Raw genomic sequence first — 17,172 nt, 5'->3', positions numbered from 1 at the left:
TCTCTGTATAAAGAATCTTTAACAACAACTAACGTTACTGCAGACCAACATATTCTCTATTATGTTCAATGCATTTTAGGCATCTTTTTTAGATGGCAGTGTGTGAGCTTCTTCACTTTCACTGTCGCTGGTAACAAAAACATCATTGTTTTGTTTGGTACCCATCTGCTCTTCTGGTTAGCATTGCATTGGTAGCAACTTCATCATCCACCTTCATAAATTCTTCAAATTTGCCAACAAAATCCATATGCTCCTTCAAATTCCTGTATTAGCATTAGCAGAGGCATATGATGCAAGAAAGCAAGCTTATTCAGCATCAGCCCAAAAAAAAAAAAAAAAAAAAAAAACACACCACTCCCATTTCACCCCTCCATTCGCTCGAAATACCTGTCCAGTTGAGCCTTAAATTTGTTTAGGCTATCAACTTCAACAACAAGTGATGGAAGTCGGTTCCACCAACCAACCACCCGCTGGCCAAAGGCAAATTTCCGCACATCTATCCGACATCCGTCCTTCCTCAATTTGAATTTATGCCCTCTGAGCTGATTATTCTGAGCAAGATGAAGAATCCCATTGGCATTGAGCATGCTCAAACCATTCAAAGCCTTATACACCTCTATCAGATCACCTCGCCGGTGCCTAGTCTCCAGACTCTGTAATTTGCAAAACTTAAGCCTTTCTTCGTAAGAGCAACCCTTCGTTCCATTCACTAATCTTGTTGCCCTTCTCTGTACCCGTTCCAGCAGCTCTACATCCTTCTTGAAATGAGGCCTCCAGACCTGTATACAGTACTCAAGATGTGGCCTAACCATTGCCTTATACAAGGGAATAATCACCTCCTTATCCCTGCTAGAAAAATTCCTGTATATCATTGACAAGACACCATGAGCTACTCTTGCAGCTCGTCTGCACTGCTCAGAGAACTTCATATCTGCCTGCACAATTACCCCCAGGTCCTTTTCATTCTCCACCACTGTCAGTGTAGTACCGCAGAGTTGATACGTTGCTCTGGGGTTACTGTTTCCCATATGTAGTACTTTACATTTGTCAATGTTAGACTTCATTTGCCACCTCTCAGCCCATCTGTTCAACCTTTCCAGATCCTGTTGCAGCAGCATAGCGTCAGTGGTGTCCTTAACAACCCTGCCAACCTTTGTATCATCTGCAAACTTGGACATTAAACTTGATATCCCATCATCAATATCATTCAAAAACACCGAAAACAACAACGGACCCAACACTGAACCCCGAGGAACTCCACTAATAACATTAGTCCACGTTGAGCAGTGTCCATTGATTACCACTCTCTGTCTTCTGCCACTCAACCATCCCCTTATCCATAGCAGCAATTTGCCTCCAATGCCACACTGCTCCAATTTGTGCAGCAGTCTTCCATGTGCAACAGTATCAAAAGCCTTTCTAAGATCCAAATATATAATATCAAAGTTATTCCCTGCATCTAGTTCTTTTGTGACTACATCATAGTATCCAATCAAATTGGTCAGGCAAGACCTGCCCTTAACAAAACCATGCTGCGTCTGAGCTATAACTGAATTCTTGTCTAGATAATCCTGCAGTGCTTCTTTAACCAGTGCCTCCATTAATTTACCTGGAACAGAAGTTAAACTAACAGGTCTATAATTACTTGTGTCAGCCTTTGATCCTCCTTTGTGAATTGGGGTTACATTTGCACATCTCCAGTCTATGGGTACCTCCCGAGTCCAAAGAAGCTCTCATAATTATGGCTAGGGGTTTGCTTACTTCCTTTGCTGCCTCCTTTAATATAACTGGATAGATCCCATCCACCCCAGGGGCCTTTTTTATGTTTATCTTCAACAATCTCTCCTCCACTTTCCTCTCAGTTATTACCAAATCATCCAGCTCACTGCCAATGTTTTAATTTACCTACATCATTCTCCTTCCTGAATAACTCCTCATGCGTGAATGTAGATGCAAAATACTCATTTAGATTGTTAGCCACCTGAGCAGGATCCTCAACTGTTGAACCATCAATATCCAGTGGACCAATCTGATTCATCCCTTTCCTTCTTGAGTTTAAATAGGTAAAGACCTCTTTTCTGTTTTTTTTGCATCCTTTGCCAAGGATTTTTCGTAGTCTGCCTTTTCCTGCCTAATCTCCTTTGTGACTTGGTTACAGACCAACTTATATCTATCATAGGCTTCCATGTCACCCATTAATTTGTATGTATCCCATGCATCTTTCTTCTCTGCCACATGTCTCATTAGTTCATATGACAACCATTTAGGCCTAAACCTTGAACAATATTTCTTAGTTGGTATGTAAAGCCTGGTAGCCTCCAAGATTAGTTCCTTGAATGCTTCCCATTTTGAGTTTGCTGTTGGTAACATCATCAGTTGGTCCCACTGTATAGAATTTAAATACTGTCTCAGACCATCATAGTCGCCTTTACGAAAACAAAAACCCTTCCCTTTACCTCTGATGGTAGTTACCTCCTTGAGTAAATCCCACTTCAACACACTGTGATCACTGCCACCTAGTGGTTCATTTATCTGCAGATTCTTAATGCATGAAGAATCACTACTGATAATCAGATCAAGAGTATTGCTCCCTCTTGTTGCCTCACGAACATGCTGATGTAGAAAACAATCATCCAATAAATCCACAAAAGCCTTGCTAGTGTGCGAGTGACCAACCCACAAATTCCAGTCAATATCTGGGAAATTAAAATCCCCCATTATAAGACTCTCTGATTTACTGGCCCACTCTATTTCCCTGTACAATATCTTATTATACTCATCAGAGTCATTAGGCCTATAGTACACTCCTACTCTCAATTTTGATTTCCCTATGCTTATGTCATACCAAACTGACTCGACACTGCCCTGTCCATCGATGTCGACTGGCTTCACTTCCTTGGACTTTATGTGTTTCTTAACTAGTAGCATAACCCCTCCTCCCCTCCTGTCCTGTCTATCCTTTCTATACACATTGTATTCCCCAAATTCCAGTTCCGCATTCCTTATATCTGTGTGACACCACGTCTCTGATATCCCAACAATATCTGCCTTTGATGTTTTGAGCAATACCTCAAATTCATCAAATTTATTTACCAAACTCCTAGCATTGGCGTACACGCAGGTATACATGCACCTGTTTCTATTCTTGGCTACCCTAACACAACCCATGTGTTTACTTGTACCGCAATGACTCCCAGCAGTCTCTGAAATATCCTGCATCTTGTTTTTCAGGCTTCTGCTCATTTCAATAGAAGCAGTGCAAGAATCAATTCCACCTCTGCCAGTGGCTACTGTTAATCTATTAGTCCTTGTATTCCCCCAATCTAGCAGTTTTCCGACCCACCTAACTCTGCCTCGACAGCATCAGCAAAAATTCTTGCACCCTTTCTATTTAAGTGTATCCCATCCCTGTAGAAGCAATCTCTCCTGTTAACAAGTACAGTCCAGGCTGAAAAAAATTCTACCCCTTGAGCCTTGCACAATCCCTCCAGGGCCGAATTGATCGACAAGGCTCTCATCATATACTCCCTCCTATCGTGTCTGGGGAATTGCAGACACTTTCAAATTCAACCCTAATTCACGGCTTTTTTTCAACAGTGACCTGTACTTGCTGTATTCCTCACTGTTGCTATCACATTCGTCTGCTGGACCATGTTTTTCAATGATGTTCTTTCCAAAGCCACTCTTTCTGAAGCAGTTGATTATTACACTTGATGTAATACTTTCCCAAGCAATAACAAGATTACAGATAGCATCCAAGACATCCTATTTAGCTGCAAATTGTTCCCTCCTTCTATGTTGCAGATCAAGTACCTTATCAGGCGGGCTCTTTATGCTCTCTTGAGCATAAAGAGATCAACCACTGGATCAAGGCATAAATAATGCCTTGATCCAGTGGTTGCATTAAACTGGTGGTATTGTGGGTAAAAACAACAGCCATATATTTGTCAACTTAAGTGTCTCGGCATAATATGCTGTAACAACGGTCTAGAATCATCAAAATGTTCCTTTTTTCTGAAGCCATTCTTCTGTCCAATTTTGATAACCAAGACTGAAAAATTTTGACCATAAGCCACGCACTTCTATTGGCCTCATAATCACAGGGAAGTTGGTTGAATGCTTAAAAACATCTTGGCTTGGGAAACTTACCAATCACAAGTGGGCATAGTTTTGTACTGCCATTTTCAGCATAACAGAACAGTGAATCTATTTTTACTTAATTTTCCACCATGACAAGACTTTCCTCAAACAACAAATGTTTTGTTTGGCAGCAAATTATAAAATAAACCTGTCTCATCAAGATTAAAAATATCCTTTCCCTCATATTTTTCAAGAATGGACCGTTCAGAACACAACCAGTCTGTAGCCTTTTCTTTGTCAACTAATCCAGACTCACTACAAACATTTTGCGAAACCAAGTTATTCCTCTCTTTAAATTTTTGGAGCCAGTCGCTGCTGCATTTGAAGTTATTAATCCCATGTTGCTGAGCTAGATAATTTGCCTTTTCTTACAAAATTAGACCTGATATTGGCAAATTAGACGCACGCATTTGTTGGTACTACTTGAAAAGTTTTGTTTCAAGCTCCTCGTCTTTTGCACCACGAATTCGTTTGCTGTTTTTCATCGCTGCTCCAGAGTCACACACTTCTTCAAGTCTTTTTCGGTTTTTCAGTATTGTAGATAAAGTAGGTAAAGGAATGTTGTATTCCTTTGCAATGTTCATTTTGCTTCTTTCCGTCCTATCAGCCTCTTGTATAATTATTAGTTTAATTTCCAGGCTTAATTCTGTTCGTCTATGTTTTGTCTCGATAACACTGCTAGATAAGATTTAATATATACAAATTTTAAATTAATTTAAAGACAAGTTTCGAAAAAGACATCAGCTCAGATAAAATGGCACAAAAATTAGATTGCTGTATATGATAGCAAGACTCTTTGAACTGGGGTAACAATTGCAACTGACCTTATTCCTGTGGAGAGTGAGGGAGTGCATGTAAACAACTTAGAAAAACTTTTTATTCTTTTTGTTAATTTAACAACTCATCTTTCAGAAAGATGTTTTTCAGAGTGCACTTGATGTTGTAGCTACCGTAAACTGCTTTTGTTTACAAAAAACTAATTTCTAACAAGTCAGTGCCATCCTTCAGGAAGTAGGGAGCCAGGTGGCCGGGGCAACAATCAGATCACTTTGCCAAGATTTGTATTATACATACAAAATTTCTTTCACCTTTCATAAAAAAATTACAATATTTATTTCTCATGGGGTGAAAAAGAACTTTGTAATACATATTAACTGAATTTTGTAATAAACAAATATATTTACATATAAAAGCCTATCTTTTCACAGGGGAATGGTATGTGCTTCATATAAACGAGTACTTTGTATAAACCGAATTTGTACTAACGAGATTTTACTGTATTATTATTTTGATGTACTAATTTTCATTTACAGTTCCTCACTTTATATTGGTTTGGTAATTCAGCCCATTTTTCTTAATTTATCTTATTCCTGTGGAGAGTGAGGTTTAACCTCTAGAAGTTTAACATTCTTTCACCTTTCATAAATCTGCTACACTTCCTTTTCTGCTTTCCTCAACTTGCTAGTTGCTGGCACTTTGCATAACTATCACATCCATGCATATTTAATTCAATATATTAATACAACTTATATTTACTCTTGCATCCTTTAATGCTGCTTTGTGCTTTTAGGTGCATCTGTCATACCTATTTATTAATTTTGCATTCACTGAAACCATTTCATCACCTGTATACCTTTTTCATATGTTACTCTTTAAACATTACCTTTATAGAGTTACATTGAATACCCACTTAGATATACAGTAAACCCCTGCTATTCGCGGGGGTTACGTTCCTGAGAAATGTCGCGAATACCGAAAACGTGAATACTGAGTTATGGCTCCCATAGGGGTTCCGTTCCAAAGTATGAAAAATATAAAAAAAACTAGTCTAAAATTTTGTCTATGTATGTATTATATGTACCTTCATAATATGACTATGTACATAGACAGTACATAGTGAAATGCAAGCATATGGCATCGAAATGAAAATAAGAAACAATTTAATATTAAATGTAATATTTATTAGAAATTTCAAACAAATCTTTCAAACCAGCGCCTTTGCTAGCTAAAAAACCTATCCCGCCAGTGCTATCATCAGTTTCGCTAGTGTTGATAAAGGAGTTTTGCCTTTTCACGAATGATGAGTGAACTTAATGGAATTTTATTTTGAGTTCGGTCTTCTATCCACAGATTTAAAGCCTTTTCCAATTTTTCTAATTTAACATCACGAGTTACAGAGCAAATTTTTGAAGCAATTAGCGCGTTTTCACGGAAACTACGGTGGATTTTTTCTTCCGATTTCTTGATTGATCGTACCATTGACTCATTGATTTTATAATGTTTGCCACTGAGGAGACACTTTCACCATTAGAAATTTTATCTAATAACTCAATTTTATTCGCTAATGTCATCACCTTCTTTGATATTTTCACATTTCCCTTGTTATTTGTAGCCATATTTTTGTACGGGTTAGAAAGAACTTGTCCACAGTAAAGTCACTTTCTTCCGTTAACACACTCCAAAAAGTCTGTTTTACACTGCAAAACGGTAGATTTATCACTTTTGTAAGCATATCAATTTATAAATTGATAAATTTATTCAATTTATAAGTGTATAAACCTCCCATGGCAAGCGCATAACACATGCTGAACAAGGATTAGCGAGAAACATCCACGCTCGCAATTTTGTCACCCCTTAACTCCCCACCCACTGAGTGCTGTTTTGACCGGGAAAGATAATTTTAGCCACGCCCATGTTTTTTTATGGCAGAAAATGTTCACGGCGCTTTAAAATTCACATTTATTTAGGTTTCATTTTATATTAAATCGGCGATCGCCAATACGCAAAACCGCGAATACAGATACCGCGAATAGCAGGGGTTTACTGTATATAGTTGAACATCACATTGTAATGGCCACAAGGGGCAGCAGCTGACATTCACTGGTAGGAGCACCAGCCCCTACAGCAAAAATCTGGATCTTTATTGTGGTACATGCACATCAGACAATACATGTTTGAGAATGAGGAATGAACAAGACTATATTCAGCTTTGATCATTCCAGGCAGTAGCTTTATATTATTTAAATAATCAAAGCTATCTATGATACATATACAAGATGACTTTCAAGGTAAGGACCATTTTTAATCAAATTTACTTAAATTAAACTTATTAATAATCAATTATTTAATCGAGTTTCTTTCACGTATCATGAAAGAAATTAAATGTCCCTGTTTGGAAAAAATTCACCAATGCATTAAATTATATAACATCCAATATAATATTCAATTATATAAAATTCAGCATTACAGGCGATACACAAATGAGATGGCAGGAGAAATTTGCATTGACTTTGTCATTTGAGAGTGACAGAAAGATTGTAAAATATTACAAATAAAACCTCAAAAATGTTCACTGCCATTCAGGTGGAGGAAATTTATTTGCTATTAGCTCATGTTTTTAAATATTAATTTATTCCAATTTTAACTTTAGAGTCAAACATCACAACAAGATTATTGTTAAAAATAAAATCAAGATCAAAATTTTGTACAAAAATATAATAAATTAAAAAAAAAAAAAAAAAAAAAAAAACATTTTAAATTAAAATTTTGTCTAATCAATTTCTTTTTTCTCAATGGGAAAGTTTTACTCAATGGGAAAGTTTTTAATCTTGGTTTAGTTTACACTAAACCAAGATTAAAGTTTTAATCTTGGTTTAGTGTAAATATGAAGTCTGCAATAAGCAGGAAAAATAAAAATGAAAAAGAAAGAAATGTCAATTCATGAATCTATACTCTTCAGAAAGCTTCTATTTACAGGATTGACATTTTGCATTCCAGCATTTTGTAAGCCATTCAAACAAGTCACTCCATTGCTTGGTTGTCTTTTTTACTATTAGACAATCAAGCCACATTAACCTGCTGTTACTTCCAAGCAGGATAATGTGCTGTGTCACAATGCACCCTTTGTGTTACCATACTTTACTGGCCTGTTCAGTCACTAATCTCAAATTGGGCATCTGTGGGTTGAGATAAAATGAGCTCTCCCCTGCAGGAATCCCATAGGGGTACAATCTGAGACAAATGCAGGAAGCAACTGAGTCTGACTGGGCCAGCATCCCTGTGAAATGTTTTTGGCATTTCATGGAATCCATGCCCTTATGACTTAATGCTGTTGTGAGGGGCAAAACAGGTGTCACTTTTTAGTATATGTGATGAACTGGCCAGTCAATATATATTATACTTACAGCATGGTATATGGAATCAGGACTGTGGCCTTTCTGCCATGAGAGTTCCATGTCATTTTCAAACTGTCCTGGATTAGATGCCTAAAGGTAGAAAAATCAAAGCATACATTGTTTTCATATATTAATATATAGAATAATAATTTATATAACTGGAAATAGAATGAATCTGATACCATTTTTTAAAAGTTTAAGGAAATAATCTTGAATTTTTTTAATATATCATAATTATTTGCTAGTTTTAGTAAAACTGGATTGATCCTAGAGCAGGAATTTCCAAAATCAATGAATACATATGAATGTGTATAAATTACACATTCACTACTTTTGGAAAAGGCAAGAAATAGTATAAAAGTATGTACTTTGTAATGTCATTTTTTATTTTAAAAGTGAAATACCTGGTGCATCTTTTGTACTATGTTTGCTCCCTAATGTAACTATTTTCTAACAGTATAAGAAACACGAGTAATGAATATGTAGTCATGAAAAAAATAATAATAATAAATAAATAAAAACATATGCACAAGTGGAGCGGAAGGTACAGAAATGACCATTAGAATATAAAAGCTGTTGGTGTAGAAAGGGAGATTTTTTTAATCTTCCTTTCAAAGAAAAATCATCAACATTTAGTTGTTTTTTGTCTGTTTTTTTTTTTTTTTTTTTTTTGAAATGTTACGAACTATATAATGAACTGATGAACTTTTTTTTTTTTTTTTTGCCATTGCAGCAAAAGCCTATAGTTTCATTGCACTATATGGCGAATACCATTACTATACATTTTTTTTATAGCCACACTTCTTCAATTCTAACACAATAATGCAGATAAAAAGTAACAAGGAAAAATATTAAGGTCTATAAAGACAGAACCTAATTGATATTTTAAATTAAGTATTTCTTTTTATTTTTGTCACTGTGAGGAGGGGGTTCATCTGCTTTTGGGTTAGATATACAGTTTAATATTCAACAGATTTTTCATTCTATTAAAAAATTAAAAAACATGTGCAGTTGTGTAGTTCCTAATGCAGAACTGTCAGAATATTTAGTTTTGAATAATAATTTTTCTAAAGTTATTCTTTCATAGATAAAGCATCATACATTATTTGTCCGCCCTCTCTGAGTAATATGATTGTATTATTAGCCTATCAGAACAAGTGAAGTCTGACTCTTGCTTTTGATGCTCATGGAGTGTTCACGATTGGTGATCTCTGAGAAGAAGAGGAAGGAAGGGTGATATATAAAAAATACAGCAAGTTAAATATACATTTCAAACAAAAAAAAAAGCTGTTGGAAGAAAATACTAAAAAATGTTAAATAAAGCAAAGCTAATGCTTATTACGTACTATTTTGATTCTCACTGTTTGTGAGGAAAATGTTTTAAAGTCTAAAAGTACAAAGAAGGCAAGCAAGGTAACTAAGATTTAAATCTATGCATTGTTCTTTACTTTTAAATCCTGTGTGATTTTAATTTAAAAAAAAAAAAAGGTATGCTACCAGAAGCAACTCTAAAAGCTATGATAATTACACATAATACTGTTCATTACAACTTCTTTAATTGGGTAAATCATACATTTTGCATATATCAACATTAGCATCTCTCCCTCTCTCTCTTACGAAAATCCCTAAACACAAAAGGTATCACAACCTCTACAGTACTTAGTAGTGTGCATGGATTGAAGGTGAGGAGACAGGCTTCTTGACATTATACTTGAATTTCTGTAGATTATAGTTTACAGGAAATACATAGGAAGGGAAGTTGTTCAGAAAAGAAGTTGATTCTGCAAGTTTAGAGCTGTACAGTGAATGGATGCTGACTGTTTAAGACACACACACATGTTCGGACTAGTTTGGAAGATTGTGAGGGAATTACAGATGTCAATTCAGAAGAACTATGCTGGTGGAAATATTTACAGAAAGGTTTGCAACAGAAACAGAATGTCAGTGAGACAGAGAGTAGAGAGACTTTTCAAGAGGTGGCCCATTAATTAACCCGACTGCCTTCATTTGAATGGAGTCAAGAAGCTTGAGAGGAGTTTTCAGAGCAAGAAAACTTTATCGCACCTTACAATGGAATATTGTCCCTGAAATTTTGGAAAATACTCTGTGATAAGGCACATTTAAGATTTGTAGAGAGCGATAGGTTGTTTAGGACAAAAGTAACATTGACAGTGAAAAAGAAAATACAGTTTTCTTGATGCAGTGCTGATGCTGAGGAAGCAATATTTGTGAATTGCTTCCTCATGCCAAGAGAGATTAGAAATCAGGGTGCTCCTCAGTGAAGATATGTGATCTTTTCTAGTAATCTGAGCATCATCAATAATGAGAGTACGACCAGTAGACTTTTTTTTGCAAGAAATTATAGAAAACTGAGATTCAAAAGGATTGAACTTACTAAATTAACCGCCCTTTTATAGAATTACCCAGAAATATGCAGTTTGTGTAGTTAAACCTTACAGGACAAGGTTTCTCAAACTAAAAGGTGGAATTTAGTGTGATATCATCAACAAAATTAAGGATGGCATTTCCAGTCAGTAAAAGGTCATGAAGAAAAAAATGGGAGAAAGAATAGAACATTGGAGAATACAGACATTAGATGTTAGCATTGTTAGATTGTGCATATAGAGGAAAATCTGAACATCCAATTGCAAAAAACAGTCAGCAGGCCTTAAGGTGGGAGCTTGTTTAGAAGGTCTTATGTCAAACATGAACAAAAGCCTTACAAATTTTTGCAGCAACTGCTTGAGTTTAACCAATTATTCCATTGAATTTGTCCAAAAGTGGGTAATATAAGCCGATATATCATCAGTGGATCGACACCAAAAGAATCCATATGACCACACTGAAGTTTTCAAAGTTTGGTAATTGGATTTTTTCATCAATTTGGAGAGTATAGAGTTAATTGGAGTGGGGGAAATAATTGGGAGACAGATTTGTCGCCCTTTTTAGCGACTGGCTATAAATATGAGCTATTTTCAAGCAGAAGGAAACCAGAGAGCGACAGCGGCACAAATCACTGCCAACTTCAATGAGGGAGGTTCCAGAAATGTCTCCACCAAGACCATCAGGCAATCATTAGCCACAGTTGGTTATGGGAGCCGCTGACCAACTAGATTCCCATTGCTTTACCAGGACACAGGACTCTACGCCTCAACTGGGTGAAAGAACAATGACACTAGACCTTGGATGATTGGAGACTGGTCTCCTGGTCTGATGAGTCCTGTTTACAGTTATTTCAAGAGGACGGGAGGGTACATATCTGGTGGAAACGGCACGAATTTATGCGCCCGTCATGTCAACAAGGAACTGTTCGGGCAGGTGGACGGTTGGTAATGGTCTGGGGCATGTTCAACTGGCACACGTTGGAACCTCTAGACACATCTCTGAATGGTCCAGGTTACGTGTCCATCCTTGCAGACCATCTGCATCCCTTCATGGCCATCGCGTACCCACAGGGCAATGGACTCTTCCTCCAGGACAGTACACCTCCCCACAGAGCCATGGTGACTAGAACATAGTTTGAAGAGCATTCCGCAGATTTTACCACCATGGAATGGCTTCCCTGTTCAACCGGACACAAATCCCGTGGAGCATCTTTGGGATGCTGTGAAAAGGAAAGGTCCTTTTGAGCTTTGGATCCTCCACCCACGATGACGGAATTATGAACAGCAGTGCATCAAGCATGGATGGAAATACCTGTGTAATGCTTTCATGAACTAGTGGACTCGATTCCTCTCCGTGTGACTGGCCTTATCTGGGTGAAAGGTGGGTGGGCCTACCCAATTACTTGGTAGGTATCCCATGATTTCTGTCCACTCATTGTACACCTTCTGTATAATAATTTTAATTATCTATTTCACTTTGCTAATGTACATAAACCTATAAAGTGCTGCTAAATAAATAAAAAAATACATAAATACCTTCAGTATCATGAATTACAATCAGTTTGGTTCTTTTTTTTTAGTCTTTAAAAATGTTGTATATGTTAAGTGATGCACTGTTAAGCCAATTACTGTACTCAATATGATAGCATAGCTTAATTTATTATGGTGCTCACCTTTTTTTATAATCTGCAATTGATGTTTGAATAGGGTGGATGGTAATTTTAATTTAAATTGGGAGTAAGTAAGTTGGGATTTTAAAAACAGAAGTTAAAATATGCACCAGGAAGTAGAAGTGCACATCTTCGTCCTTGGTTGTCAATATTAAAGTTGAAATAAATGGTTAACACTGGAGGCCAATAGCCATAACAAGTGGCTTTTGTTATTCACGTCTTCAGTTGGCAATGATGGGTTGAGAGTGAACGCGTGTATTTAAGAAAGCTAAGTTCCCGTGAGGCTCCTGGGTACATGTGGAAATCTCAGGTGCATGAGATTCCAAGCCGGTGTGATGTGTGTAGTTTAGTATTCCAATTCCAATCTCCAAGTATTAAATTAAATTTAATACTTGGAGATTGGAATGGCGGCGGAACCATTCTATGACTAGGGTTTCATATTGGAAAATTTTAAAACTGGATTTTAATTTGATAATGGGAATGGCTGAGTCTACTAAGGGGGTGTGATTATGAGATTGAACATGTGATGCTAGTTCTGTGTTGGTTTGGCCTGTCCTAAAACTAATGTAGTGGTACGCATGTGTTTGATGTTTTGATAGAACCATATTTTGAAGTTGTGCTACCAATGTAACATGCATTGCAGTTAGGTTGACATTTTATTAGGTAAATAATATTGTTCATATCGCTGATATGAAATTTTTGTGTGTCTTTGTATGAATTAAATAACGAGCCAAGTTTATTATAAGTTGAGAATGTGAGGGTGATGTCAGTACCTTTGAACATGCGGCAGAACTGATCACAAAAATTACTATGGTAAGGTAGGATAATACGTAAATTATTATTAGAGGTGTGTTTGGGTGGATTGTTAATATTATTTTGGATGGTAAAAATGGTTTGTCGAATTAATTGAGTTGAATTAATACTTGGAGATTGGAATGGCGGCGGAACCATTCTATGACTAGGGCTTCATACTTTCTAGATATGAATTTTGTTGTGAGATATTGAAGTTCATAGTTAAGATCATTTTGTGTAGAACTGAATTTTATAGCATTGTAAATCTGATTATAAAGAACTGCTTTTTTTATGTTAAGGGGGTGGTGCGAATCAAAATGTAGGTACTCTCCAGTATGGGTATTTTTTCTGAAAATTCTTTTTCCTAGTTTGGTGTCAATCCTATATATGGTGAGGTTCAAAAAATTAATTTGTCCGTCTTCTTCAAGTTCTAGGGTGTATTTTAATCTATTGTGTACCGAGTTAAATTTAATGAAAAGATCGTCTATTGTGGATTTTTGTCTTATTAAAAGGATGTCATCTGCACATTTTATAAATAATTTTATATCTGGGGGGTATGGTTGTAGTACGTAGTTTTCTACTGAAGCTAGGTAAATTTCAGAGGGGGGGGGGGCTGAGATCCCTAGTCCCATAGGTAATCCGTATGTTTGCTGGTATATCTGATTGAGAAATCGGAAGTATCTAGCATCTAATAAAAAGGCTGTAAGTTCTAGTATACTATAAATTGAAAGGGAAGTGCGATTTGATAAGGTATTGTCATCTATTAAGAAATTAAGTAGAGATTGTAATGTTGAAGGTAAATGTACATTGGTGTACAATGAGACTACGTTGAATGATGCTATTATGTCATTGTTGGTTATTGTAATGTGTTTTATTTTATCAAATGTTTGGGAGGTGTTGTTTACTTTGAATTTCGAAAATCTGGTGAGGGTGGAGATGATTTTAACTAGGAAAGAAAATAAATTAGTGAATACTGATTTACAGAAAGATATTATAGGTCGTAGTGGGTGGTTGGGTTTATGCAGCTTGGTAATTCCAAACATATGCGGTAAGATGTTGTTCCGGATGCCAATTTGCTGTAAGATGTGTAAGATGATTTCATTGTTTGACCTTAATTTTCTTAGAATGATGTCTAGTTTATTTTTATGTTTAGAAATATTATATGTATTATCTAGTTTATAGGTTTCCGAGTCGGAAAGTATCGATTCCATTTTTTCTATGTATTTATTTTTATTGATTATTACTATGGTGTCGCTTTTGTCGGTTTTTTGAACTATGTTTGGATTGTTATGTATTTTTTGTAAGTTACTTAACTGTTGTTTATTTATGTTGGGTTGAAATTTAAGTCTAGAATTAAGAATTGAATTGCTTTCGTGTATTAATTGCCATTTATCCGGGTGGTTATTTAATTTAGTTTGTAGTTCTATTATACATTCTTTATATAGATATTGGTCACCTTTGATAGCAAAGTTAAAACCGTAATCAAGGCTAGCGAGTTCGGTAGGAGAAAAAGGGTATAATGAAATGTTTACTGTGGAAGATTTTTGGGGAATATGAGGTTTCTGTGTGAGGGTTCTCCATTTCCTGTTATAGTAGTAGTGGTGGTGGTAGTATGTGATGCAAGAAAGCAAGTGTATGAGCTTATGCAGCCAAAAAAAAAAAATAATAAAAAAATCACGCCATTCCCTCCAAATGCCTGTCCAGTTCCTCCTTAAATTTATTCAACCTATCAACTTCCACAACGACAGATGGAAGTTTGTTCCAGCAATTAACCACCCGCTGGCTAAAGGCAAATTTCCACACATCTATTCTCATCTGTCTTTTCTTAATTTGAATTTATGCCCCCTTAGGTTCCTTAGGTTATGTCTAAGTTCGATGTCTTTAATAGTAGCTGTTATACATATTTATAAAAAAAGGTGAGTATCATAATAAATTAAGCTATGCTATCATATTGAGTCAATTAAAAATGGTATTTTAAGAAATCTACAATTATAGAATTGCCAATTACTGTATTATAGTCTGTTGTTTACATTTGTGATTGAATGAACTGTATAGTGCATTACTGTGTTCACTTAAATTTTATAGGAAAATTGCCTATAAAATTTTCCCATGGAAGACTGCTGCACAAATTGCAGCAGTGTGGTATTGGAGGCAAATTGCTGCTATGGATAAAGGGATGGTTGAGTGGGAGAAGACAGCGAGCGGTAATCAATGGACACTGCTCTTTGTGGACTAATGTTATTAGTGAAGTCTCCCAAGGGTTCAGTGTTGGGTCCATTGTTGTTTTCTGTATTCATTAATGATATTGATGATGGTATATCAGGCTTAATGTTCAAGTCTGCAGATGATACAAAGGTCGGCAGGGTTGTTAATGACACTAATGACAGTACACTGCTGCAACAGGATCTAGAAAAGTTGAGCAGATGGGCTGAGAGGTGGCAACTGAAGTTTAACATTGACAAATGTAAAGTACTGCATATGGGAAGAAGTAATCCCAGAGTAACATATCAACTGTGTGGTACTACACTGACAGTGGTAGAGACTGAAAAGGACCTAGGGGTAATTGTGCGGGCAGATATGAAGTTTTCTGAGCAGTGTAGGAACAGGAATATTTCTAGCAGGGATAAGGAGGTGATTATCCCCTTGTATAAGGCAAAGATCAGGCCACACCTCAAGTACTGTATATAGGTCTGGGGGCCTCATTTTAAGAAGGATGTAGAGCTGTTGGAATGAGTACAGAGAAGGGCAACAATATTAATGGATGGAAAAAAGGGTTGCTCTTATGAAGAAAGGCTCATTTTTTGCAAATTACAGTGTCAGGAGACTAGGCACCTGCGAGGTGATCTGATTGAGGTGTATAAAGCCTTGAATGGTAAAAGTTGATAGCTTAAATAAATTCAAAGCAGAACTAGACAAACATTTGGAGCAAGTGGATGGGTAAAATGAGAAGGGTGTGCTTTCTCTTTTTTTTTTTTTTTTGGCTGATGGTATATAAGCTTGCTTTCTTGCATCATGTGCCATTGCTAATGCTAAAATGTAATCATTACTGCAGTTCATCAATAAAAAAAATCCACGAATCATAACATTAAAACATATACAAGGCTTTTAAAATTTTTTGAAACTTCCTAGCATTTAGATATGTGTCTCATCAGTTCACTAATCCTTATATTCTTTCTTTGAAAATTTATTTCAGTTGTTGATAGAACTGCCATTCTTTGTTGGATGTTTTGAATTGATGGGCAAAATTAAAACATTCTTTAAAAGCTTTTCAACAGGCATTTTTTGCCTGTTTGAAATTATGAATTCTGCCTCAGTCTGCCAAATTCATCTTTTGCTTCTATTGTTCTACCGAAGACAGGCAATTGTTCTCCCAACTCCACTAATCACACAGAAAACTTGACTTCTTCTAGTCCAACTTTACTAACAGTGAGGTAATTTTTCTGCATGATTTTAATGTTCACAACTTCAGTTGGTTTCATTTTTCCAGTTACACAGAACCTAGTAGTCAAGATGCTGAGGCTCTTCCAATTACTAATGACTTCATGTAGATTGTTCATTTACCTACCAGAATAATACCATAAAATTTTAACCATACTAAACACTCTTGATCTTTTCTCATCAACAACCCTTCAAAGTGGTCCTCTGAGCACTTCAGATCACAGTTTGGTGATGGTCTCTTCCCCAGTGGAGCCTCTATCATGGCCATTCTCAGCCTTGTGTTGTTTGGAATTACAGGAATGCAAAAATAGAATAATCTGCATGATTATTCTTTTTTGTTAACTGTTTTAAGTCTTCTGATTTTGATGTTTGCTTAGATCATGATAGTGAAATTAATATTCTAGGGAATGAAATCCTTTATTTTGCATTCCATCCTAAAATCTCCTTCCATAACTAAACCCTGGTTTTCCAATAAATGTGCCAAAGCTATTCAATGTAAGAATGTATAACACAGTTGTTCTGTGACCAGATTGCCAACTTCATTTACTGTTTCACTAAAGTTCAATTGTAAAA

General features: G+C 36.1%; 1 protein-coding gene across 4 annotated transcripts in view; it reads right to left on the bottom strand.

Moving 5' to 3' along the window:
* Positions 1 to 17,172, bottom strand: part of LOC150077296 (uncharacterized) — a 702,167-nt gene that overhangs the window by 185,017 nt on the left and 499,978 nt on the right. For all 4 annotated transcript variants that reach the window (XM_090386557.1, XM_090386560.1, XM_090386559.1 and 1 more), the window contains exon 12: positions 8,325 to 8,405. In XM_090386557.1, the coding sequence (XP_090242683.1) occupies positions 8,325 to 8,405 (81 nt within the window). The remainder of the gene's footprint in view (positions 1 to 8,324; positions 8,406 to 17,172) is intronic.

Source organism: Mastigoproctus giganteus, chromosome 12 (genome assembly GCF_048544385.1).
Source record: "Mastigoproctus giganteus isolate SK-2022 chromosome 12, ASM4854438v1, whole genome shotgun sequence".
In the NCBI taxonomy this organism is placed as follows: domain Eukaryota; kingdom Metazoa; phylum Arthropoda; class Arachnida; order Uropygi; family Thelyphonidae; genus Mastigoproctus; species Mastigoproctus giganteus.
This window is presented reverse-complemented; position numbering and strand designations above follow the sequence as displayed.